Source organism: Triplophysa rosa, linkage group LG18 (genome assembly GCF_024868665.1).
Source record: "Triplophysa rosa linkage group LG18, Trosa_1v2, whole genome shotgun sequence".
Taxonomy (NCBI): Eukaryota; Metazoa; Chordata; class Actinopteri; order Cypriniformes; family Nemacheilidae; genus Triplophysa; species Triplophysa rosa.
This window is the reverse complement of record NC_079907.1, coordinates 21471637-21496846: the sequence shown is the minus strand read 5'-3', so window position 1 is coordinate 21496846 and position 25210 is coordinate 21471637. Positions and strand designations below refer to the sequence as shown.

The window sequence follows — 25210 nt, the reverse complement described above, 5'->3', positions numbered from 1 at the left end:
AAAAAACGGGATACTTTCACCGAACGATAAATGTTTCGAATGTAAACGAATCAAATCGTATCGTGACAACACCATGTTTTCTGGACACGGTACCGTTATATTCTCTTATGAACCACCGCACCACCACTGTAAGGCAGAAAAAACGAGCAGAAGGTAGCGTATGCAACTTCATAAATGTAATACTTTTACAAAACACGGATTTTGATAAAGATACGAAATGAGAGGGGGAAAAGCAAAACGTATTTTTTTGCAATATTTCACTGTCCAATCCCATAAAAACCTATAACTATGCTTATAAAGTAACTGGTTTGAGAAAAAATGTAATAAATACTAGGGTGCAAGAAGAAATACATAAACAAATGCAGAGGACAAAAAGGGAACAGACACAGTTGATGCAAAACTGTAATTTAATAATCTGTTGGACTGTTTAAATAAGGGGTTACCAAAATCTTCATAAAAATGTAAAACACGTGATGCACAAAAGATCAGGGTATTCAGATTCAGAAGTTAAATGAATAAAAAAGCTTACACCCTGAAACTGATAAATGCACATCTGCATTGTTATATACATTAGCATATGCATTACAAATGCTTCATTGAGTGGTTAGATCTCAATTCTTTGTTCAAATGATAAAATCAGTCTCCTAAATAAAAAGTGTCCCTCAAATATTATTTAGCCCAAATAAAAAACGTTTGGTATACAAAACGAGGTCACTTGAGACAGAAATGTATGTCAAGATTATAAAGACAGCATTTACAAACAATAATAATGTTACCATTTTTAATTGACTTATTTAAGCAGCAGTCAGGGACTGGAATAATTTTTTCTTAAATCCCTAAAATTTGTATTTGCTTAGTCATGATGTGTGGTGGTGTCAGTCCCCCCAACTCTACTCATCACGGTGGTGCTCAAGTCCTGTGGCTTCATAACATCAGGAAGTTCAGGAGGGCAAGAGAATGGCTCCACCTGCAGGGGCTCAAATGATTCGTCTGAGAAGGGAAAATGTATTATTTTAGCAAAGAAGCACCTTCCCATACAATGACAGATAGTAACTTTATCAGTCTAAAAAAAGCTAAATAAATCCACAAAATGTATGATCTTAGACAACATTTATTTGTAGTGAAGGATCCAAAGTGATTGTGTGGTATTACACCAGGGACACATTTCCGTAAGAAGGTTCAACCAACTGAGTTGATTTACCCGGAGATGGGAAACTTTTTGGTACTGTTGAAGTCTCTTGCAGAAATTCTTGCAATGTCGACCCCTGTGTAAGTGCATTTTCCTTCAGTTGGAAAAAGAGACAGTATCTTGCATCTACACAGGCTGAGCTTGTTACAGAGACCCTCACCATGTGGGGTTCACGACAAAATATAACAGAGGTTTTTTGAGCAGGAGAAAGCTCGGGTCATTGAAAAAACTAGGCAGTTTGTTCATGGCAAGACATGGAGTGTGTGAGTAAAGCTGTGGGTCCTCTGCACGACTTCACTGATGCGTTGTCCGTGATGCTTCCAGATCTGGTATTTTGTCCCTCAATGTATTTGGACTACATTTGCTTTCATATTTCATTCATATATTTAAAGGTCCAGTGTGTTCGTGGACCGTTCATTCGTGTCTGTGCCGTGATTGCATTCCAGGTGGAAGTAGTATGCTTATTAACAGGTGTGTCTATATTTAAACAGTCAGTAACAGTGACAGGTTTTGGAAACGCTGTTTTGTACTCTTTCATTCACAAGCCGGCTGCGGTACGGTGAACTGAATGTGCTGTTTCTCCCTGCCGCTCATTGCACAGAGTGGACGCCGAGAGAGGTGATCCCTCTGCCGGAAGAGCAAGACCTCATGCAAAAGAGTTGCTAACTTAGCAACACTGGCAGGACAAATTAGGAATGAATGGACACTGCGTCAGTCAGAGAAGCTGCAGCCGTGGCAGGGAGGATTGGCAGCATGCCACAGCAAAATGAATATAGCAGAAACGCCGTTCCATCCATTGGCTATCGTGTTCCAGGCTTGTGATTGCTTTTCTTAGTTTGCCGGTGTATTATAATTTCTTTGGTTCTGCTGATCACCTGCACCCCCTCCGCAGTACCTAAATGCCCCATCTAGCTGAGCTAAGGGGTGTTGTAAGGCACGACTCAAAGCAGAGTGATTAAAACCCCCTTAGCGGTTATAAAATGCACTGTAACCCACTGCTTCTTGCTTCTTACATGTGGGCCTCATTATGAGCGTCTTCGATGTTTCTGTAAGACACATACCGCTGACACGAAAGGCCAGTCCTACAGTTGCAGGGGCTTCTGGTCTAGCTGTCTGATTCGTGAAGCCACAGTCTCCTAGCATCTTACTGTCTTCTAACGGCTGCTCATCCTAAAACACATATAACATAGAAATCATGCCAAATTTCACACAATGGTCTCCTAAAACATTTATAATGTAGTACCTTGCTCTAATAGACTATTAAAGTCTAAACAAAACAAACATTTGAATGGGGTAAAATACACAGGACAAAGCTGAAATATCAACACTGAAAAAACATTTTTAAGCTCACACCTTGTAGAGTTTTTGTTCTTCAGGTGATCTCTTCAGGATGCCCTCGACAATGCGCTTCAGCTCATAGACAGTTGTGGATTCTTTGGCATCTGTCAAGATTGTGGTCTTGTGATGCCGGATGATTAAGAACACATCCTGTAAAACGGTGTGGAGTTTGATTAGTAGTTTTAAAATGGGGCCTAATAATAAAAGAAGCACATGAGTTTCTGGCCTTATTTCCACTCTCTATTAAAATCCCAGATAGCAAAGACAATTGATTTAATGTTGAATCAATGTTGAGAATAACCAATTCATCACTGATTCCGCATTAAATTAATTATCTTTGCTATCTGGGATCTGATTTGGTTGAGTATGTCAAAAGTGAACAGAGATGCACCGAATGTTCGGCAACCAAAATTAAAAAGTGAAATATGGCCGAATACATTTTAGCGAACATGACGTCTGATGCAATCAAGCAGTAACCAGTGCAGAGAGAGAGACGCGAATGCTTTATTAATGCAGCAAACATGTCGGCAGTGTGTGGAAGCATTTTAAAGTGTCAGAGAAAGACACGACATGTGACCTGTGGAGCGGGAGTCAATTTCTGGACGAAAGCGTCTTTACTTCAGACGGGAGCATTTTGATGATTCAGTTTATGCAATAGTGAAATAATTGGCTAAATAAATAGAAGAAATGCCAAGTGTTTCATTTTTATTCAACTTCGGCCAAGAATTTTCATTTTGGTGCATCCCTAAAAAAGTGTATTTGGGTGCATGTACTGGTATTGATATGTGTGATATGATCCTTAAAGATTCTTGGTAATGGACTGAAAAAAAACTACTCAAGGTAGCTTAAAGTGCAGCATTTCATTGCCATCTTATGTCAAAATCCAGGGTAACATCATGCCCCTTCTTCATTTTTGAGCTGTGAGCTGGCTAGTGTTGTGTATATAGCTAAATATAAAAATAAACTCCTCAACAAAACCTAAAACAAAACCAAAAAATACTGTAGTTTGAGCTGCTCTCCTTGACAAGAGTATCAATAAAACAGTCAAACTTAAGGTTTCATTTACAACATTGTTTTGCGTTGCACCATTTCCTCAGATATTTCTCACTGTCACTGAGGAGCCCAGCCACACGACAAAGAAAGCTGATCCTGACTGGTCCTCTTGTGTGCATTCAAAATGCTGATTGGCTTATAGAACCTTTTTGTTTTCTTTAAGCGGTTGTAACATGCAATTTCTGCCAATCTAATATTAATCTTGAGTACCTATAGAGTAGTATTGTATACTTCGTATCTTCGAAGAGTCTTTAGTTTGATCAAATTTATTATAGACAGATACAGTTGTACGATTATTTCCAAAAACAGGCAACCTCCTAAATGCGGGGGGGGGGGATTCTGGGGGGGTGAACTGTTGATTCACAATAAATTCATGTGGTGTACCTTATGCACAGGCACGTGCAGATAGGGCTCAACCTATGCAGAGCACATGCCCTTTTTGCCTTTACACTCTGAAGTGCCCTTTTATGGTGGGTTTTTTTTCAAAGTTTGGGTGCATCCCATTCTTCAAGCACTTAAAAAGCATGGTGAATTTCATCAACTAATCCAAGAGCTCTGTCTGGACGATGGGAGATTCAAAGCCTATTTCAGAGTCGACAAAGACCAGTTTGATGATCTTCTAAGAAAAGTTGGCCCCAGCTTTTGCAAACAGACATTCTGCCGTAAAACTATATCCCCTGCACAGCAGGTATATGCATTTGTCTGAGGTAATAATGCAACCATTAGAAATTAAAAGGCAGTGTAGAATAACTATTACCAACTGATACATTTGTCTAACACTGTTTTATAATGTGGTAGTAGTACTTCTTAATTTTTGGTTTGACTGTATACTGTATATATGTACATTTATTACAGGTATCTTGCAACTGGGGATTCTTTTAAGACCATTGCCTTCAGTTATTGTGTGGGTCACTCAACGGTTGCAGGCATTGTGAAAGATGTATCTGGAGCCATATGGGACAACCTTGTGGAAGAGTACATGCCCACACCCACCAGGGAATGCTGGAGAGAAATTGCAGCTGATTTCATGAAGATGTGGAATTTCCCTAACTGTGTTGGAGCAGTTGATGGCAGGCGCACAAGATAGCGCTAGGGACGGGGGGTTTGAAGGCGCACAAGATAGTGCTAGGGACGGGGTAAATGAACCCCTCAGATCCCGATCCGTCCCCCTCACTTTCCCTACGAAAGCGACAAACATCGGTAAAACTGAGGATCAATCAGGATTTCCACTATGTAAAGTTACATTAGCCTAAGTAGTGGCAGACAGGGCCGCTGCTCCTTAATTATTTTGCCGTTGCTGCTTCAGAACCGGGTCAGCCACCGACATTTACGTTCTCTGTGCTCTCTGTGTGCTGCTAGCCTGCTACGACTCCTTACCCCGCCCCCGGGGTCCTACGAGAAGCTGTTAGCTGCCTCAATTGTGCCTGTAGTAGCAGTAACCATAGTGATCAAATGCCATCGTCGATGACCGAGCTGGTGAATTTTATGGACTGAAAAAAAATAGACTGCACTGCATAACTGTTACATAAAGGCAACGAAGAGACAAAAAACAATCACTTCGTTTTTCAAAAACGAAACAATGTAAGTGTCCTAAGCCTGTTGACTTTTCCCAGATGTGGCAGATACGTTTTGTTATATAATTGTATAGCTAGTCTTTTGCACTTAGCAAACACAGCAAAACACTGAGAGCACGACAATGCAATTAGGTGAGTGGACAGAGGCAAATAGCGAATTAACACAAAAAGAATGGTTGGATAAATCAAACAATTTATTGTCAGGAAATAATGATTAATCTGATCTTGCAATACTAAATTAGGGTCCTGGCATTACATTATTATCAAACCCATTGTGCTCTATAATTTGACTGAGGTAAATTGACTGATTTATGTTTAAATAAAACATATTTTGCAGAAGGCATGACGTTTTGGTGGGTGATAAGCATACTTGTTTATCCATGATTTCAAATAAGAATCCTCCAATGGCTTTTGTTCATTGTTGTTTATCCATGATTTCAAATAAGTGTCCTCTAATGGCTTTTTAGTGCAAACAATTAGCCCAATTTACGCAAAGTAAATACTACAGCACTAGTTAAAGCCCAAATTACGCAAAATAACTAACTGAGTTGAAATCATTTGCTGACAGCTTGGTCCCACCCAGTTAAAAAATTCCATCTGCGCCCCTGGTTGATGGAAAGCACATAGTAATCCAGGCCCCTGCCTCCAGTGGATCCCTACACTACAATTACAAAGGCTCCTTCTCAATTGTGCTTCTTGCCTTGGTTGATGCTCGGTATCGCTGGTATAGTGGTGGATGTTGGGGTTTATGGCCGAAGAGGTGATGGTGGAACATTGGCTGTTTCAGCATTTGGAAAATCTCTCCGCCAGGGCAGTCTTGACCTACCAGAGGTCACACCTCTCGCAGGTGCAGAACAGCTGGGGCCTATGCTACATGTATTTGTTGCAGATGAAGCCTTTCCACTCAGATGGCACATGATGCACCCACATCCTGGCCAGAACATCGTCAGAGAGAAAAGGGTGTACATCTACAGGCTGTCCAGGGCCATACGAATGGTGGAGTGTACTTTTGGTATACTGGCAACACAGTGGCGGCTGTACAGAAGAGTGCTTGGAGTGACCCCAGAAACGGCGGAGAAAAGTTCACCTCAAAATCAAAATTGTGTTAATTTTTACTCATCCACATGATGTTCAACATGTTTTAAAACCTCCTGGCGAGAATACTTTATGTGCGAAAAACAAACCAAAATAACGAGTTTAATCGATATGTTCTCCTCTGTCATGCGCCATTTGGCGTTAGGCGCACAAACCGAACGCGTATGCGTCGATGTGCTCTCGTGCACGCGCACCATAGACTGACAAGAAAAAATAAGAGCGTATGCGCGTCGTGACCTCGTCGCTCCCTATTTGCGCACACCTGCCGCGTGTCTACATTTAAAATAACGATTATGTGTTCGCAAAAGACGCGAAATGTGAATCGCGCCTCAGACATGTGGCTATTGAGAACATTTTTCTGGAAAAACATCTATAGGTTGTTTATTAAATATACCAGAAAAGTTTGAAGGTTAAAGAATCATTCACTAGTGTAAAGTAGGCTTGGATGTTAGTTAGTTTGGAGCTTTTTTTCCTGTTAGCTAACGCCAGTTAGCTAGCTAACGTCAGGTTAGACTTTACATTCACAAAGTTAATGTTAGATTTGGTTTCTGTTTCACCTGGAATATCTTACTGCAGGGTTTCCCACAGCACTTTACAGCGGCCACCTAAGCAACACACGCCTGCCTCCTTAACTAACCTAAGTCGAAAAAAAGAAATATTTTTTATGAGCGATATCCGCCGTGTTACTCTGTCCTGTCCGATCAGCGTCATCTGGTGGAATGTCATCGCGCTATCTATCATCGTTCGCCAAACATTCTCCAACATATAAATGGCAAGTGCAAGGAAAGCCATTACTAGCCATTACTTTTCCTTTCATGAAATTAAAGACTAACAAAACTAACACATTTTCTGGGGGAAACCCTGTTACTGGAATAGTAAACATTTCTCTAATTGAATATGGGCTAGGTGACTGCCCTCTTATTTTATAAAAAAAAAACTAACTTGACAGTAGGCTACTTGACTGTCTGCTCATTCTAACAAAACCATAATGCCATGGTTTTCTTTATGTAGAGGATAACCATAACCAGATTTTGTAAATGGTACATTTGTTTAATCCATTTGTTCTTGCACTTCAATTAAAATTGACTTGACTTGAGAGGATTCCTGTTCATTTACAATGTTTTGTGAGGTTTTGTTTCAACATTTAATAGATGAATTCCCAATAGATTTATAGGTATCATGAGTATGAAGTTGCACTTGCACCCAGTGGAAAAATACTTTAATATAATTGATACGCAATATATCAATAGCATGCATGTTGTTTTACAGTAATATAATAATTATATTTGTGTTTAAACAATAATCAAAAGGGTAACCCGTTGGTCTCCCACCATATGCGCTTTCATCAGCACAAACGATATGTCCCTAAACGTTAAATCCAATCCACCATCCCCCCTGATTTTTCTTACAACTCGAGTACTGTATATATATATATATATATGTATATGGGGTATCTATATATCTATGGTCCGAAATGTATTCATACTACTCCCACTCATCACTCTATATATCACTACTATATAGAACATACTGTTTTAACGGCCGATAGGTAGGTACTTATTCAAATTCAGTACGTACTGTCACAGTATGCGAGTTCGGACGCAGGACCAGTGTCACAGTGTGTGCGTATTGTTTTGCTACACACTAAAATGTATAACTCTTCCATTACAAAAGCAGTACATACTTTTAGTGCATAGTATAAGTAGGCGAATTGGGACGCAGCGATGGACACAACGCTGAATGCAATAAACAAATGAAACTAGTGGACAAGCAACGCCTCTACCAGCCGTTCTCAGACCAGTGACTTATTACAGCATAACAAATTAACCGAAATAGGAACATTAAATAACAAACGTCGCGCATTTCACCTAGTTAAAAAAGTTTTACTCACCATTTCTGGGGTTGCAGTCACCATTCACCGCCACACTGTACGCCCCTAGACCACAATGCACCGGTCCTTGCGCATACGTCATTATCTGCTTCTGGCGCGTAATCTGACCGTGGCGCGAGACATCATGGTGAAGTAAACATGCTACACGTAAGTGATGAATTACACGACGATATTTAACAACACCCAGAAGCGAAGTATTATAAGTAAGTAAAGCACCAGATAACCGATAAATGGTTGGTCACGTTATTCATTAAAACTTTTGTGGTCCGTTTTCTACAGCACTAACGTACAGTAACCAAAGGTACTGTGGTATTACGTGTTTACTAAGATGGTGCTGTGTTTTGGACATTTAACGTTACAATTAACTTAGGCATTTAGCGACGTATATAGAGAAGATAAAGGAAACAAAGCGATGTGTCAATAGGAGGCAATAAGTGCTTCACATATACCGAGATACTAGTTTTTACAAAGCCGGATTGAGAGAGGTTTTTTGTACGTCAGATAAATCAACATTTACCAGTCAAGCATTCACGAGTTGTTTTTGAATGTTGAGAGAGATGTGGTTGAGCGGACTAACGTTACATTTGGAAGATCGTTTCACCAGCAAGGCAACTAGTGAAGGAGAATGAGCGAGTTTTGGACACTACCCGTGTAATACCATAACATTCTTTCAAATAATTTGGTCTGCCAGCTATGTTGTATTTGTATGTTTGAAATGAAATGTTTATCGAGGCATCTTGTGTTCTATTACAGGTTATTGGATATCGAGGAGCATCTGATTTCTTTCGAGTCTGCATTTACATTAGTGAAGCCTATTGTCTGTATTTCTCATGTCGGTTTCCCATCAGACAACAGTGGTCAGCTCTCCCATTCCACAGCCTACTCATTTCTCTCATGCCCAGCAGTCTTTCTCCCTGAGGAAACGCAGACTTCCCTTATCTTCATCAACATCATCTTCCTCCCTGTCCCCCCGTCCGCTTTCTCATTCTTTACCACCACGACCCCCGTCCAAAGGATGCCCCCCACTCAGTCGAGTTTTCCCCCACCGGCCTGTCCCGTGGACGCCCTTGTCACGCTCCCTTATAGAGTCACCTGCTCCTCGCTCAGTTTATGATCCGTCTCGACCGCAGTCGTTTTTCGACCAGTGCTTCGTCAATCTGGGCTTGGTTGGACAAGGCTCTTTTGGTGAAGTGTTTAAGGTGAGAAACACCCAATGGGCGTAATACTAGGATGTGTTCGGAAAGCATTCCGCTCGTACTATTTCTGCTGTATGCATTATTGTCAAAGTTGCTTGCATCTTTTGCGAAAATTGTACCGTCTAAAACGGAACCACCAAACTCCAGCGGTGTTTGTAAATAATAAGAAATAATACTGTTGTGTTCGTGTTTTATAAGGTTGTGAGTCTTTTGGATGGCTGTCAGTATGCCGTCAAGCGCTCGGCACAGCGCTTCCGCAGTGAGGGGGAGCGAGCGAGGAGCATAAAGGAGGCTCGTAGTCATGAGGGACTGTATCCACACCCTCATGTGCTGGAATTCATCGCAGCCTGGGAGGAGGGTGGTCGTCTCTACATACAGACTGAGCTCTGTTGCAACAATCTGTTGGTTCAAACTGAAGAAATGCCATCCCATACTGGTATATTGCACACTACGAAAAAAATCCTGTTGCCAGTTTTCTGAAGAAAGTGTTTTCATAGCAGTATTTAAGTGTTTGTGCGCGTTTTGTGTCAGGTGAGGCATGGGCCTGGACATACCTGTGTGACATTCTCTCAGCACTCGAGCATCTTCATGCTCGAGGGTTTGCCCACCTGGACATCAAACCAGCAAATGTTTTCATTACAAAGTCTGGACGCCTCAAACTCGGAGACTTTGGCTTGTTGATAAAGCTATCGAGTGATGCTCAAAAACAAGAGAGAGACCAGGATGATTTACAGGAAGGGGACCCCAGATACATGGCCCCTGAGCTGCTAAGAGGGAGGTATGGGACTGCTGCAGACATATTTAGGTTAGTATATGTTATTCTTGGTTGCTTTGCTGTTTATTTCTTATTGCCCTGTTTAGTGTTTAACTCATGCCACAGTGGGCTTCCAGCTGTGGATCCTTTTTTGTGTGAAGTGTTTGGTTAAGCCACTTAAAGGTACGGTAGGCTAGGCCTACCTTTATTCCGCGTTACTTTCACATCCTGAATATATACTTCAAATAAATATTGCAGACTTTCTTATTGCTTTTGGCCGGAAGGACACGTCATTATTTTTCCAGAAATGTTTATTTCACAAAAAAAGATTCTTAAGTGCAGCGGGAGCGCTTTGGCTGATGTCGGACATAGCAAAAGGGGGCGGGCTTTGCGAAGGGTCAATTGAAAGTACCAAATAAATTACAGGGCTCCAGGCTAACTTTTTTTACTAGGAGCGCTGTAGCCCCTGACTGACATTTTTAGGAGCGCAATGCAATTATTGACATTTTTCCCCAAAATAGCTGTATTACTGACAAATACTTTGATTATAAAAAGACTCACAGAAATTACAATGTGCAGTTTTATTTTCATTTCAGAGGGATATGACATTACTCAATACCAGGTACATACGGAATCTGCAGACTTTTTTGTTAATTCCGTGCTAAAATTTTGGAAAACTCCATAAAAAAAATGTTTTAAATGCGTTTACATTTGTACAGAAATGTAAATATGTGTTAAAACAGTTTTAAAATACTACCTGTCTATGCATTTAACTGCAGGTAACAGTAGTTTGGTTCTGCTCGTCATTTAAAAAGAGGAAGAGCCTACAGAGAAGCTGGCTAAGTAAAGAGACTGTTTAAACTCTGAATGCACCAGACCAAAAAAACGTGCATGTCATTTTGTATGAAAAAGTATATATTTTATTGTTTACAGTGTTCAAGCAAAACGAAAGGGCTCGTCTTAATACGTTCTTATGGTGATTTTATTGTGTATTAAGGACACTTTTATCATGTTCACAACGCAATGTAAAGATAACTTCACATAAACTTAACAAGAGCATTCGCCTGTCGTTCATTCTTGTTGTGAACTGATTGGAAATGATTCAGCGCTGTCTCGAGTAATCAACAGATAAATGACCTATTCTGAACTCCTCCGCTGTTAGTTTCATTTTAAACATCTCAATATCAAATCGTTCGGCTCAAAAAATCCGTCACCGACGCCATGACAGCGAGAAACCTCAGTCACCCAGCCGCGCAGCTCTCCCCTTCTCACACACATAGGGTTCACGATCTACTCGTCTTTTCACATGAGATGGAACAACTACAACAAAATCCAAATAGGCAGGTCGCACATGCGCTCACGCCGTCTCCAAAACTGGTCGCAAAATGCAACCATTTAGTCGCAGTCTGGAGCCCTAAATTATGATTTTATATATATTAAGCTTACTGATCATTTAAATATTATTGTGGGTTTCAATAGATCTTAGTAAACAACTATGATTTGAATACTTTAATGCTTTTCAAATGTGTTTTTCTATGTGGGACAGCAGTTTGCACCAATTCTGTAGAATGGCCCATATGGAATCCCAAGAACACCTCTCCCTATTGTTTGGTTGGGACGATAAAGCAGAATATTAGTTGTTCCATCTCAGAATAATATATTTCTCTTCATTTTTTATTTTCATTCATTTCTTTTTCCTGCTTGTTTCTCATCTTTCTTTCGCTTTAATGTTTGGATATCACCCTATCAGCAGTGAAACAATCAGCCAGTTGTTCCTTTGGATATTTATGAAATGAGCTAAACTAATAGAACACAAAATCAGGGGTTTTCCTGGCTCAAAATGAGACCGAGTTCGCGCCATCCTGGTCTTGTACACGCATGCATATGTAGGTCACCTTACCATGCCTACCTTAACACTTTTATTGAAAAACAACGCCCCGTTGTGGCATAATGCCGCAACAGTGGAGGCGGCAAGAAATTCTATGCAGGAAAAACCCTGAAAATGTTTGTTTACTGTATGGTCCATGTCCTTCTGCTGTAAAACACACCCTGATCTGAGAGTTCTGTTATGTCTTGGTATTGCTAATATTTCTATTATTGTGTTGTGTCAGACCGTTTCGTGTTTGTATTGCAAATTGTATTTATAGATTTTGTTATGGCTCTAAACAAGTTGTGTTATATGTGAATAAACATGTCTTGTCTTTTCTGTTAGTTTAGGAGTGTCTATTCTGGAATTGGCCTGTAACATTGAGGTTCCTAAAGGTGGAGATGACTGGCAACAGCTCAGACAGGGTCACTTGCCCGCTGAATTCACTAATGGTACATTACTATCAAGCATCTGCTTTTTCATATTCCATTGCGTAATTAATATTACTCACATAAACAAAATATTGAATATTGAAGACAAACACTTACTGTACTACACTTTGCTGGAATATCTTTAGTTGCATCAATACAATTTGTACAAATTAAAACCAAGGCAGCCTAAATCCATAAAGGCCCACTGAAGTGCCTTAGTTGGCAGGTATGTTGTTTTTATTTGGAAATGCAAAAGGGCATTACAAGAGAATTTCAAAATGTCATAAAATGTTTGTCCTTTTCAAGGTATAGTAGAAATATGTGGATACTGTACCTAACTGTGCTTGCAGCATCTGTGGTGGTTCGTGGCACATTTACTTGATAGTTTGACAGGAAGAACTCCTGTGTTGAATTGTCAAAAAATCAGAATTAAATTTAAGTCACACGTGTTACTTTTTGAGTACCCAGACGTTCATACCCTTCCATGTATTTAACATGTTTATAGATTGATATCGAAACAAAATGAGTGGTTTAATGGCGCAGACATTTAAAGTACTAGTACGCATGCACACTAGGAACGCACTCGATATTTATGTACTTGCTGTAGGAAATATTTTTGTATGTATTTTTCAGCGCTGTCAGCAGAGCTGCAGTATGTACTATGCCTCATGTTGACACCAGAGCCCTGTGACAGAGCTACAGCATCGCAGCTGCTATCTCTGCCCTCTGTGTGCAAATACAAATGGCGACGGCAGCTGTCCCTCTACATCATCGAAAGCTTCCTATTCCTATTCCATAGCTGTCAAGTAAGTGTGGCATCAGTTCTGTGTGTTTTGAGCTTTTAATTCTATTCAATCCAAAAATGAAACGAAAAACACTCATTTATGTGCTTTCATGGAATATTGCAGGTCATTTTTAAAGTAAGCTTTACAGATGGCGCCTGGCGATTACGGCAAGAGAATTTAATCGGCCCTCAGTTTGTAAAATGTAAGCTGGGCTCTAGACTGCGACCAAATGGTCACATTTTGCGAGTATTTTATCAGCCAAACGGATCAATAAATATTTCAACTTTAATGCGCATTAATAACATGCTCACTTGGGATCTTCATGCCCACTAGAACATTTGAGAACACGTGGTCAAGTGCAAAGACTCCAAATGTGACTGCATTCACACTCAATTTTTCATGCTTACCAGGAATGATTTATTTTTCACAATCCACGAGACTTACAAATATGTGACTGTGAGCATTAACATTACTGCTTGTTCTTTTTTTCCTCTACAGTCCCTTCTTACAGCTAGTTGGCGTTTTATTTCATCCCTCAGTCATCCATTTACCTTCAGTCTTCCATTTGCATCCTCACCACCCAGTACTCCTCCTAAAAACAGTTGGGAGAGAGAAACGGATCTGAGCAACGTTAACTCGGATTCAGACAGCCCTCTCATTCATGACTGTGTGTTTCCTCCAGATGAACCCTTTCACTCTCCCATCTTCTCACACAGGTACAACTCACTGTGCAAAATGTGCTATGGAAGGTTTATTACAGTTGTTGATGAAGGAATACCCTAGTAAAAAAATTCATTTAAAATGCATTTATTTCGTGCCAAGTATATTTAAAAGTATTAACATGTTTACTGACATGACTTACTAATATAAAATTATTATTAAACATTATTTGGAGAACTATTTATACACAATGCACATTTCTTCATATTAAGCCTGTGTTTAAATAAAAATGTGTTCTAATGTCACTTTTGATAAGGATTTTATGATTGTTTTAATGAAATCAATCTTTCAACGCAAGATATTTAAAGTGTACCTGAAGCATACTTGCAATAGTTCCACTTTAGCACAATCAAATACACTTACATGTATCTTTAGTTGGACTTGAGCACTATTTCTGCACAATTAAAGTATATTAAGTACAAAATTAGTTGTTCTAATGTAGCAGACTTTAAGTGTACCAATTTAGTATCCCACAAATACAATCGCAGTGTATTTTCATGAAGTACACAAGATGTAAATGGATTTGCTGTATACTTGGCATGAAATAAATGTATTTCAAATACATTTTAGTATATTTATTTTTCACTAGGGTAGTCCTATGTAATAATAAACAGGTTTTGAATGACATTAGGGTGATTAAATGATTATCTCTTTACGACTGCTCCGGTCATACTTTTCCATGCAGTGATCATGGAGACTGAGGCTTCAAAGCACAAAAAAGTCAGTCATTGAAGGTTTATATATAATTCATGACCTTCAAATATTTGTGTTATATTTATTGTCAGCTCTCCCCATTTTTGTTCAACGTGGAAAGATAAATGGCTTCAATATTAAATAAGTTAATATTACTGTACAGCTCTCTAACGTTGCGGCAAACACCACCCATGTTTGCATCAGAAGATTTTCAAGTCAACATGCTCTGTATGATTTTGATCTCTTGTTGTTTTTTCTACTTGTACAGAGTCGAGGCGAGGTTGTCCGCGGGCAGCACCTCTACACCACTGCCAAACACTGACACGAGCACTACACACACACCAACACACTGCCAGCAAACACACACTCCCTCCAGTGTCCACTCGAGGAGCAGTCTTAGCCCTATTCATCACAGCATACATCACCATCTATCAGACTCGCCACACAGCCGAAACACAAGCTGGATCAACCCTGAACTGTCCAATAAAAGCAACTTTGAGCCAAAAAACTTGCTCACTCTTTTTGATGAGGTCGGCCTAGATAGTGAGCCATGACTTCTCAGAGTATCTCTCTTATGGACAGATGGTGTCATTTCAGAAGTAGCGGCCTGTTTTTGTGCGATAAATGTGCTTTTGCTTTATTTTGGGAGTCATTTAAAGGCATGTAAGGTGCTTTAGACCAGTTTGATGTTTCTTTTTGGGGGGTATGGGGGAGGGTTGTCCAGTACAAATAAGAACTTCAAATTCAGCAAACAGCTGTATTTCATTAAAAGGCTAATATATCTTTTGTTAATTCTTAAAGGATTCAGCAACATGTTTGTAATCTTATTTGCATCCACTGTACAATGCATTGAGCAGAGGCAAACTTTGCAAAATAACTGTCAAATACTCCACAAAATGAACAAACTTGTAATTATAAATGAATATCAAATAAACACATTTATGTTAACGTTTTTTGAAAGGCACCATGTTTTTTGAAAGGCACCAGGGTACCATGTGTTGGTCCACTGTGTTTTATCAAGTCAGAAGGAATGGAGCAGTCTACCAGGAGATTTTAGAGGACTTTATACTTGCGTCTGCTGGCAAGCTTTGTGGAGATGCCAATTTTCTTTTGCAGCCGAACTTGGCACCTGCCCATGTTTGCTGACCATGATATTACCGTGCTCGATTGGCCAGCCAACTTATCTGACCTGAACCCCATAGAGATTCTAAGGTGTATTGTCAAGAGGAAGATTGGAAACATCTGATCAAACAATACAGACAAGCTGATGGCCGCTATCAAACCAACCTGCGCTTCAATAACACCTCAGCAGTGCCACAGGCTGATCACCTCCATGCCACGCCACATTAAAGCAGTAATTCATGCAAAAGGAGCCCCAAACAAATATTGAGTACATAATTTAGCTCATTTTTTATTCATCTTTGAGAAAATATTCTATTTATTGTTGTTTGCTTTTTGGAGTAAAATTACAAAAGAAAAATAACTTAAAGTGCATGTCATGAACTTTTAAATAATCCTCCTAGGGGATTCATGCGGTTGCTACCAAACTTGGTGAACATGTTAAAGGATGTAAAATAGGATGAAGAATATTTGATCATAATATGCATAACTATATACTATTGATTAAAACAGGCTTACATAAAAGAACAGGCTTCTTTTACTGTATTTTGGATCAAATCAATGCAGGCTTGGTGAACAGAAATGACTTTTGAACAGTAGTGTACGTCCAACAGAATAATTCTAGCATTATTTACCAATGTAGTACTTACTATTTTCCCTAAAAACAACTATGGTTGACACTTTGTGATAATAATGTTTGTTCCAACAGACTTGTTTAAATGCAAGATAAATTGTGACAAGACCGGCTGTCAGTCTGTGTGTTAGTGTTGTGGGTATTCGATTTCAGTGCAGTTTACAGTTACATCCAGGAGGTGGCGGCATGGGACTGTGATGAGTGAGTCTGTCAGTCAGCAGACTATTCAACCATTTCAGTCCAAAAGTCTGCTTTATTCAGGAATTAACTATGGCTATCAATATGTCAATCATAGCTTTTATATACCGATGTAATTCCCGAAACTTCCCAGCGTGTATGTGGCCGTTGGTCTTATCAGCATGAAAAACAAGTTTTATACAATTCTAATGGAGTATATATTGCACAGAAACCGCACAACGAGCACTCCCTTTATAATGACTAAAAAGCTGTCACTCATCTTCATCGAGATCTCTAGCACCCCAGAACCAGGCCTAATAATCATTTACGCAAGGAATACAAAAGCCCCGACATGGAGTTGATAAATATAGTGGAACGATATAGAGAGAGAGAAAATTATCCCTCAAAAAAGTAGAAGCTTCCTCTTCCAGACTGCGAGTGGAGGTTTATTATTCTCCATTTTTCAGGTGAAGTTAGCTTCACCGGAGCGACGCCAATCAAGCAGTCGTGTCAACGACGTCCTGCGCTTAGCGGTCTTTAGACGTGGGGCGGGGCGTTTAAAATTTAAAGAGACATGACAACTAGCCCATAAACAAACTTAATATAAATTATGGTAAATAATTAATTCACGAAATTTACCATATCCATTGCATGAATTAATCACATTTGTCACTTGTTAGGACCCCCTAAGTCCATTTTTTACTTCTTATGGGGGCCCCGGACCCCCCCTTCAATTCGAGCACTGGTTCGATCCCAGTTATTGCATATACTTAGAAACAAATGTAGGTAAACAAAAAGTCGCTTTGGACAAAAGCGTCTGCCAAATGCATAAATGTAAATGAATGGGATATTAAGATTATGTTTCATGAAGATATTTTGTACATTTCCTACCCTGAATATATATCAAAAACTTGACTCGCTGCTACACGCTCTTTGGGAATTATAGTTTGGTATCCATGTAAAGCTTAGAATTTCTGCTTTTGGGTTCATCAACGTCATTACAGCGGCAAGCCAATAGAGAGCGTTGTTGTTGAATATATCTGGTGCAAAACCACTCTTTTGGAGACCACCCTTTAATTCCAAATAATTCCACGTCACAGATTTGTGATTTAAAACATTTTATTTATTAATATTATTACTTGAATCAAATTATGGTTTCATTTACATGCCTTACCAATTTGTATCACATTGAGTGTATTACTTTATTTAGGTTAAAAATGTCATCGAAATGGATGGAAATTCTACATGCAATCAAAATACATTCTTAATACACAAATACAATCAAAAGTATTAGGCCCAAATATTATATGCTCACTTTTTGTTTTTATGTTTAAAAAAAATGTGGGAAGCTTAATTATATTTATTGTTTAACTTTTTATGTTAATTTCATTTCATTTAATTTTTTTGAATCTGCCCTCTCCTTGGCTCCTGTGACATCATGGGATAGAATAGTGCCCATCCAATACATGCTCCCAAATCTCAGTGGAGCCAGTAAACCATCCGGGTATTTTTCACCTACTTTTTTCTACTCAAGGTTTTCAGACCTCAACGAGGTCTGTTTCTGAACAGCTGCTTTAAAAGGGTTATGAACAAACTTGACTTAAACAACTTTTCCTCTTTGCCTTAAGCCAAATCCTTATACTACTACACTGCTAAAATCTGACAAAAACCTGTAACAAACCTATTCATTTAAAATGTCATACTTTTAACAGTTGAGGACCAGAATATAAATTGAACATATCTGAACGAGAATGTATAACCCGAAACTAAATGGTTCTATGTCAATAGAGAGGAATACGGCATTTGTCTAGACATCAAGCATTTAAAGCTAATCTCAAATCAACTACAGAACTTTGCTCATGGGTTCTCCCATGTGGTTGATAAGCACAATTGTCTGTTAACAGTGTGGTAAATTTGTCGCTGTAGCTTCCCCGTGGTTTTGTTTACTAAGCTGATGCAACTGGCAAAAGCAGAAAGGTTGTTTGGAAACCATGTCGCACTCTTCTGTAGGCTGTAGACCCAAACAGGGCCGTCGCTAGTGGGGTGAAAGGTGGGGACAATTCTAGGGGCCCCCACCGCCCAGGGGGCACCACAAAATCCATTAATTATACTATATAGGCCCATGTTCTGTGAATAATTCTAATATTTTATTAGTTGTATAACTGAGATATTATGAAAACCACAAAAAGCATGCAATTTGGTTAAATACATTTTCTAATATCTGCTCCTCTACCCTCCCGAAAAATGGTTTAGTCTGATACGAAGTATTCAGTCCCACCCCAGCTCGTGAACAAGACGACCCCAATCAGAGTGGAGACGTCAGATGAAGTTAGCGATGTACATGCTGACTGACAATGTCGGGGAAAAGAAAATATAAATCAGGTTACCAGAAACGTAATGAAAATAAGGAGAGAGAGGCCAGGAGAATTGCTGTATCCCAGTCTATCAAGACCTTCTTTAAGACAGGTTTGTCATGTAAACTATCAACCACCGCTGCCGCCGCATCACATAATTTTATTTAGGCTACTGGCGCGTATTGGCCGCCGACCGTTTTTTTTTTAACGCAACTGTAAAGAGAGTTAATTGCTTTGTATAACAAACAGAAAAAAAACTGTCACGACGCATTGACAAGCATTACGGACCTGCCGGCTGTGTTACGATCAAGAAAACATGAATGCAACACAATGCTCTTGGAAGAAGAAATGTAGCTATTAGCTTTGTTCAATAATATATTATGCAGCACCATTTATTATCTAAATTAAGACAACGAGTAATATTAGTGTTTTATTTATTAATTTAATTATTTATTTATTTTTACATTACATTGCTATATTATCTGTTTCTGAATTTTTACTTTTTGATTTAAGAATTATAACAGGCTGGTGGGAAATACTATTATATTGCTGGTCCTTTTTTTAAAAAAAAGGTTTTTATTATTATTTAATTTATTAATATGTTTAGCATTTATTTGTTAACTGTTTTGTTATTTTGTAAAAAACACCTATTAGGATATACAGTATGTGGGCCTCCATGCTTGTATATTGTACAGTATATGATGTGTGCGTGGGGGGCCCATATCAATATTTTTTCAGGGGGGCCCCCAATCCTCTAGCTACGGCCCTGGACCCGAACACAGAACTTGCATAGTGCGGTTGTAGCCGCTTAATTTGTCCGCTTAAGAGTTGTTCTACCACTGAAATAATTTTAGAGACATCATTTTAAGGTTGGAAATCTCCAAAGTTTTGCTTTAACAAGCACTGTCTAAACTGGTTTCTCAATTTCTGCCTCATTTTAAGTCAGTTTGATAAAAGAATCTACTTACAAATGAATACAATCAAACAAACTGATGTTTTGTGGTTTTTTTATTACAACCGAAACTAGGTTTGCCATTAGATGAACACTCATTTTTTGGTCTCCTCCTCCTTTGACGGGGTTTTGATGATCTCCTCTTTTTTGGCCTGCAGACGCTCTTCGCGGCGCTTACGGGCCTCCCTGGTCTTAGAGCGACGAGCCTCAGCCTGGTCACTATGACAAAAGGTGTTAGAAAATACTCAGTCATCACTTGCACATTTTTTTCTAACAGCCTACCCTCTTTGATTACTAGGAGTGTGGCGAGATCCGATTGGTCTTGCGAGTCACGCGTCTCGAGGGATACGTGTCTCGTCACACCCCTATGATTTACTGCAGTGGTTCTCAAACTGGGGACCGTGGCCCCCCTGGGGGGCCCCAAGATGGATCCAGGGGGCCACAGATTTTGTGGCATTTTATGAAATATAGAAATTTATCATAGATTTTATGCAATCAAACATCAGAAAAATGACACCACCAACCAAAAGAATTGAGGTTCCAGCATTGTATAACTTGAATGTTTTTGGTTTAATTAAAATTCTAAGTTTAAGATTATACGTCTTTATATGGGGGGCCGCAAAGTGATGCACTTAACACAAAGGGGGCCTTACAACAAAAAAGTTTGAGAACCACTGGATTACTGTACTCTTTATGATAAATATTCAACTAAAGCAGCAATTCTCAACTCTGGACTGGAGCAAACCCATCCCACACTGCAGACATTGCAGTCCCTAATTTGCAATTTTATGCCAACGTTACGAGATACCAGTGTAAGCATTTTCAAATCCTGCTATTTTGACTTACGACAGGAGCTTCTTGCGAGCCTTGTCAGCCTTCAGTTTGTGGATGTGTTCCATGAGGATCCGCTTGTTTTTGAAAACATTTCCCTTAGCTCTGAGGTACAGGCTGTGGTACCTAAAAAGGAAACCATAAAAAAAAAAAACTTTACTTCAATCGTATTTTTGTTTGTTTTTAATAAAGTATGAAGACAAGAAAAACGTAGCCTACATGTGCCTGTCAATCTTCTTGGACTCCCTGTAACGACGCAGGAGACGGCGCAGGATTCTCATGCGACTCATCCAGACAACCTTCTCTGGCATTCGGGCATTAGCTGTACCCTTCCTCTTACCTGACAGCGATTAACAAATGAGGAAGGAAAAAATATAAGATATATACACAAGAGAGCTTGCACAAACCAGTCAACTTTAATGCTCTACCATGACGCTTCAGGCTTGACGTTTGACTTTTCACCGATCATTAAGGGTTAGCTACAGAGACTAAGACTGGTATGTACCGGACAAATTCAGAACACAAATTTTGGCACCTCACGTGATCGCTAGTTATTCATGTGGTGCGAGAATATTTTCGGACTGGGAAAATTCATGAGGATGGATTGTGCATATGTCATATTTGTCATAATGGACTTAAAAGCTGCCACCCGCTTAGGCTTTATAAACTTACTCTCTATCCTGCCGACTGTTCGCTTGCTAACGTACTCTCCAACGTGACGTCTCCACTCCGGCAACCAAGACCCGCCCATTTTAATTCTGATTGGCTAGTAATGTTTGTTTGGTTGAGAGTGATAGCCGTGTTTCTCTCATACCATTGGTAGGCGAACTTATGAATTCGAACTGATATCAATAAGCTTTTTAAATGTAATCTTTTTAAAGGAAAACATTTTTTTCCGCAGTCAAACGCCGCAAGCCGGAGATCCGGCACGGTGCCGGAAAGCCCTGCATTACTTTTGTTTCCTTTATTAATGACATGATCAGTGACAAGTTGACATCGACTTGACTTATAACCATCAACCAGATACAACCACAATGCACAGTCAACGAAACCCCTTTAAAGGGATGGTTCACAAAAAAATGAAAATTCTGTCATCATTTACTCACCGTTGTTACTTCAAACCTGTATGCCTTTCCTTTTTTCAGCAGAAAACAAAAGATAATTTGAAGGATGTTGGTAATAGGAGCACAGCTGTACCCACTGACTTGCATTGGTTTTAATTTTCACAGAATTTTCATTTGTTGGCGAACTATGACATTTTTTTCATCATTTCCTTACCGTCATGTCAATCCAAAACTGTATAACTTTCTTCTGCAGGACACAAAAGATATTTTGAAGAACGTTGGTAATCAAACAACATTGGGGCCCCATTAACTGTATGGACACAAACCCATTGAGACATTTCTCAAAATATCTTCTTGTGTTCCACAGAGGAAAGGGTCATATCACGTTTTGGGTAACTTACCCCTTAAACGATTGACACATTTTTGAAATTGTAGGAAAACAACAAAATGCATCTTGGCTCAACATACCGACACCCGTGTGGCGCCCCTTGCGACGTGCCAATGTGTTCTTGCGGCAGCGGGCACGAGAGTGAACAGTGACAGGTTTCTTAATGATCAGACCATCCTTCACCAGTTTGCGAATTTGCTGGCCTACAAACAAAAGAAAGTCATGTTTGTACATTAAGACAAGAATTCATAAAGCATGTTGACAGATCCCGTTCATTATTCTGCAGACACTTAACAATTGCAACAGTGTACATTCAAGGTATATACACAAATCCTGTGCTGTTTTAATGGTTGGGTCAAATATGGATATTTTCTAGGTCAAGTGAACCCTACAACTAGGTTTGTCCCTTTCTGACCCAACCATGGATTGAAAACAACAAAGCTTTTTTAAGTATCTATTTTCAGTATGGGTATTCCTAACACCCTGTGTACACCAGACACAAGACCTGACAAACCCATTAAAGAGCGGGTGACTTGAATTTCCTGAAACTATCTTTATTGCAGTGTGTAACAAAGCTTTCCTTCGATGTTAACAATCTGCAAAGTTGTTAATCAAAAAAGTCCATGATAAATAAAGATACTGTGGACCATGAATCGCCTTAACGAGTCGTTCTTTTTTTTATCTCAGGCATGTAACATTCAGACATAACGAATTAACACATTTGCATAATTCCGCCTGCCCGTGAAACACGAACACTGACCTGTCTACAAACACTTCTGATAGTTTGTGTTTACACATCCTGTCAAAAAAAGCTGTTCTCTGCGCTGCAAAATCAAGGATGTAGTTGATTTTACTTGCAAAGGATAATGATGTAAAGAACCCGAGGATACAATTATTTCCCCACGATTAAACAGCAGTATAATCCAAACCTTTCGTTTTTACCCGTAATTTTCCTGACAATTGTTTCTCCAACCTTGGTGAGTTCAATGTGGGATTTGCTAAACGCTTGTCCATGAAAGATGGGTCAGCACGATTCGGACCAATAAACGTCTCTGAATCACAACCTGTAAGTGTGATTAATAAGATGCGTGTATATCTTCTATTGAATGTTGAAAATTGCTCATTTTGTGTGTTGTGGTTAGTGCAGCTATTATAGTCTTACTGAAATAGTTCTGACAATCAGATGTGAGCCCACAATTGTCTAAAAAAATTGTCGTTTTTATTACTTGGATTCACGATAAAGGATGTGGATAGATTTAGTTTATAAGCTGTAATGTTTCATTAATCAGTCACGTTAGCATTCGGCTAACGCATGTACCATTATTGTTTTGATGAGTGTTTACTGTTCAGCTGCGGGTCCAGTTAGCTTGCATAAGTGTATAAATGTGTAGATTATCGTAGAGTATCTGTTGTCGTTACTTGAGTAAAGGATAGGCTAATAAAGACTGTGGAAAGATTTCGATTGACAAACTGTAATGTTTAATCAGTCACGTTAGCACGCATTAACATTGTTTTACAGTGCTGCGTTTAATGTTTAGCTGTGGGTCCAGTTCGCTTACATAAGTGTCATTGGATCTCATTCATGAAACACGTTGTGTTTTTTGTGTAAATCGTTCGTAAATTTAAACATAAATTTAAGGATTGATGAAATTGTTCGTATTTTCAAAATGTTAGTTGGTACGAAAGAAATTTACACCTGCTCCATACCACGTCTAAATAGTGTGTAAAACCGCATGTAACGTTCTGTATTCTCTTAGACAAACTGATGAAGATCTAAAGTTCAGACCCCACGAACACCAGTTTATAACCTTTTCATGGCCGTGCCCCCCCTGTAAACCCTGTTTTTATTACTTAATAAATATTTTTTAATTGAACAGTTTGTTCTTTAATGTCATCCACTGGTGTTTTGTGGCTCTTTTTTAAAAGTGTCGATTTAGGCACCTGTGTCGGAAAAACCCAAACGATACCCAACCCTAATAATAAGTAACCATTCTCATTTTACATTCTGACTGGAGCATTCTTTTAAGACAATCTTAAAATGCCAAATGAATGGTATCAAACTTGACTCAAAAAAGACTGAAAATTCTAAATGAATAAAGTAAATTACTTACGAGAATTAGCATTGGCAATCTCATTGGTTTCATTGGGGTCCAGCCAGACCTTCTTCTTGCCACAGTGCAAGACGCTGGACGCCAAGCGCTTCTGCAGCCGGAGCATGCTAGAAAATAAAATGCATAACAATTCTAAACAAATAAAATAACGTCATCAGTTAAGTCACCAATTAGACTTAAAGCCGACTATGGTATCTAAACGTAATTCCAATGCACTTCAAAGACTTAAAATATTACAGTTTTACGCGTCAAAACAAAATGGTAACGTAACGCCCGAATCACGTTGTAGTACGTTACCCTGGGGCTGGGACGTTAAGCTTACTTCAAATATTACACATTTTTACGCGTCAAACCGGCTGGGTCAAAGTCAACTATGTTATACAAAGCAATTACGGGGTACACAAATGTCTTATAAGTTGTGCTGTTTGGGGGCCGACTACGAAACAACGTGGAGGGTGATGTGACCGCTTCGAGTTGTAAAACTCATTAACAACGCCAGATAACATCGTCAAGGATAAGTTCTATAAATTACGTTTAACAGTTTGTCAAAACAAAAAAGATAAACACCATATTTACCACAACTTTCATCATTTTTGAAGGAGCAATATCGTACCCTCACCTCATCGCGGCGACTCGCTGAGGAAAAGGAGCGTGTTCTTTGAGCGCTGGGGTATACCATTATAAGGGTTGGGTAGATTTGACAAATCATTAGCTTTCACATTTGTTTTTACAAGCAATTATCACAGTGTCTTATACTATACTATTTAAATAATATGTTACTTAAAACTATACGTTCCTGTGTAAGCCAGTGTGACTGTTTGTTAAGGGGGACGTAAACTGGAAACATGAGGGCCCTTAAAATCGAAATGGTATTTTCCAACAAAAAGTGGCATATGGTCTACGACATGACGTAAACACACATGATGTGACTGAATCCGCTGCCTCGTTCACCCCTTCACTATTCCCTATATAGCGAATGACATTTGAGTCCACT

General features: G+C 39.2%; 3 protein-coding genes across 5 annotated transcripts; 1 reads left to right on the top strand and 2 right to left on the bottom strand.

Annotated features, from left to right (window-relative positions):
* Positions 1–395: 395 nt before the first annotated feature.
* Positions 396–8229, bottom strand: LOC130569483 (elongin-B-like). The gene is made up of 4 exons (XM_057359158.1): positions 8141–8229; positions 2543–2677; positions 2251–2359; positions 396–990 (listed from the first exon to the last, which is right to left on the bottom strand). The coding sequence occupies exons 1-4, from the start codon at positions 8162–8164 to the stop codon at positions 854–856; spliced, it is 405 nt and encodes a 134-aa protein (XP_057215141.1). The 5' UTR covers positions 8165–8229; the 3' UTR covers positions 396–853.
* Positions 8221–15536, top strand: pkmyt1 (protein kinase, membrane associated tyrosine/threonine 1). 2 transcript variants are annotated; one of them, XM_057359156.1, is made up of 8 exons: positions 8221–8287; positions 8894–9339; positions 9535–9772; positions 9868–10141; positions 12303–12409; positions 13022–13194; positions 13672–13889; positions 14855–15536. In XM_057359156.1, the coding sequence occupies exons 2-8, from the start codon at positions 8971–8973 to the stop codon at positions 15138–15140; spliced, it is 1665 nt and encodes a 554-aa protein (XP_057215139.1). In that variant the 5' UTR covers positions 8221–8287; positions 8894–8970; the 3' UTR covers positions 15141–15536. The 2 variants fall into 2 exon arrangements, with proteins under 2 accessions (XP_057215139.1, XP_057215140.1); XM_057359157.1 differs by having other exon boundaries at positions 8255–8343.
* Positions 15537–19863: 4327 nt separating this feature from the next.
* On the bottom strand, positions 19864–24880 carry LOC130569623 (60S ribosomal protein L19-like). Of its 2 annotated transcripts, none has more exons than XM_057359373.1 (6): positions 24836–24880; positions 24217–24323; positions 22186–22308; positions 20873–20993; positions 20669–20779; positions 19864–20041 (listed from the first exon to the last, which is right to left on the bottom strand). In XM_057359373.1, the coding sequence occupies exons 1-6, from the start codon at positions 24838–24840 to the stop codon at positions 19918–19920; spliced, it is 591 nt and encodes a 196-aa protein (XP_057215356.1). In that variant the 5' UTR covers positions 24841–24880; the 3' UTR covers positions 19864–19917. The 2 variants fall into 2 exon arrangements, with proteins under 2 accessions (XP_057215356.1, XP_057215357.1); XM_057359374.1 differs by lacking the exon at positions 24836–24880 and adding an exon at positions 24793–24813.
* Positions 24881–25210: the final 330 nt, after the last annotated feature.

What these genes read in the sequence shown, in the direction of transcription:
- LOC130569623 (XM_057359373.1), bottom strand. An exon ending in GATTGCCAATGCTAATTCTC is followed by an intron (nt 22,309 to 24,216) that starts GTAAGTAATTTA and finishes TTTTGTTTGTAG; the next exon opens with GCCAGCAAATTCGCAAACTG. An exon ending in AAGAAGATTGACAGGCACAT is followed by an intron (nt 20,780 to 20,872) that starts GTAGGCTACGTT and finishes TTTCCTTTTTAG; the next exon opens with GTACCACAGCCTGTACCTCA.
- LOC130569483 (XM_057359158.1), bottom strand. Translation starts at nt 8,164, where the DNA reads ATGGTGACTGCAACCCCAGAAATG. An exon ending in TGACTGCAACCCCAGAAATG is followed by an intron (nt 2,678 to 8,140) that starts GTGAGTAAAACT and finishes ACCGTTTTACAG; the next exon opens with GATGTGTTCTTAATCATCCG. An exon ending in AAGAACAAAAACTCTACAAG is followed by an intron (nt 2,360 to 2,542) that starts GTGTGAGCTTAA and finishes TATGTGTTTTAG; the next exon opens with GATGAGCAGCCGTTAGAAGA.
- pkmyt1 (XM_057359156.1), top strand. Translation starts at nt 8,971, where the DNA reads ATGTCGGTTTCCCATCAGACAACAGTGGTCAGCTCTCCCATTCCACAG. An exon ending in GCCCGCTGAATTCACTAATG is followed by an intron (nt 12,410 to 13,021) that starts GTACATTACTAT and finishes TGTATTTTTCAG; the next exon opens with CGCTGTCAGCAGAGCTGCAG. An exon ending in TCTCCCATCTTCTCACACAG is followed by an intron (nt 13,890 to 14,854) that starts GTACAACTCACT and finishes CTACTTGTACAG; the next exon opens with AGTCGAGGCGAGGTTGTCCG.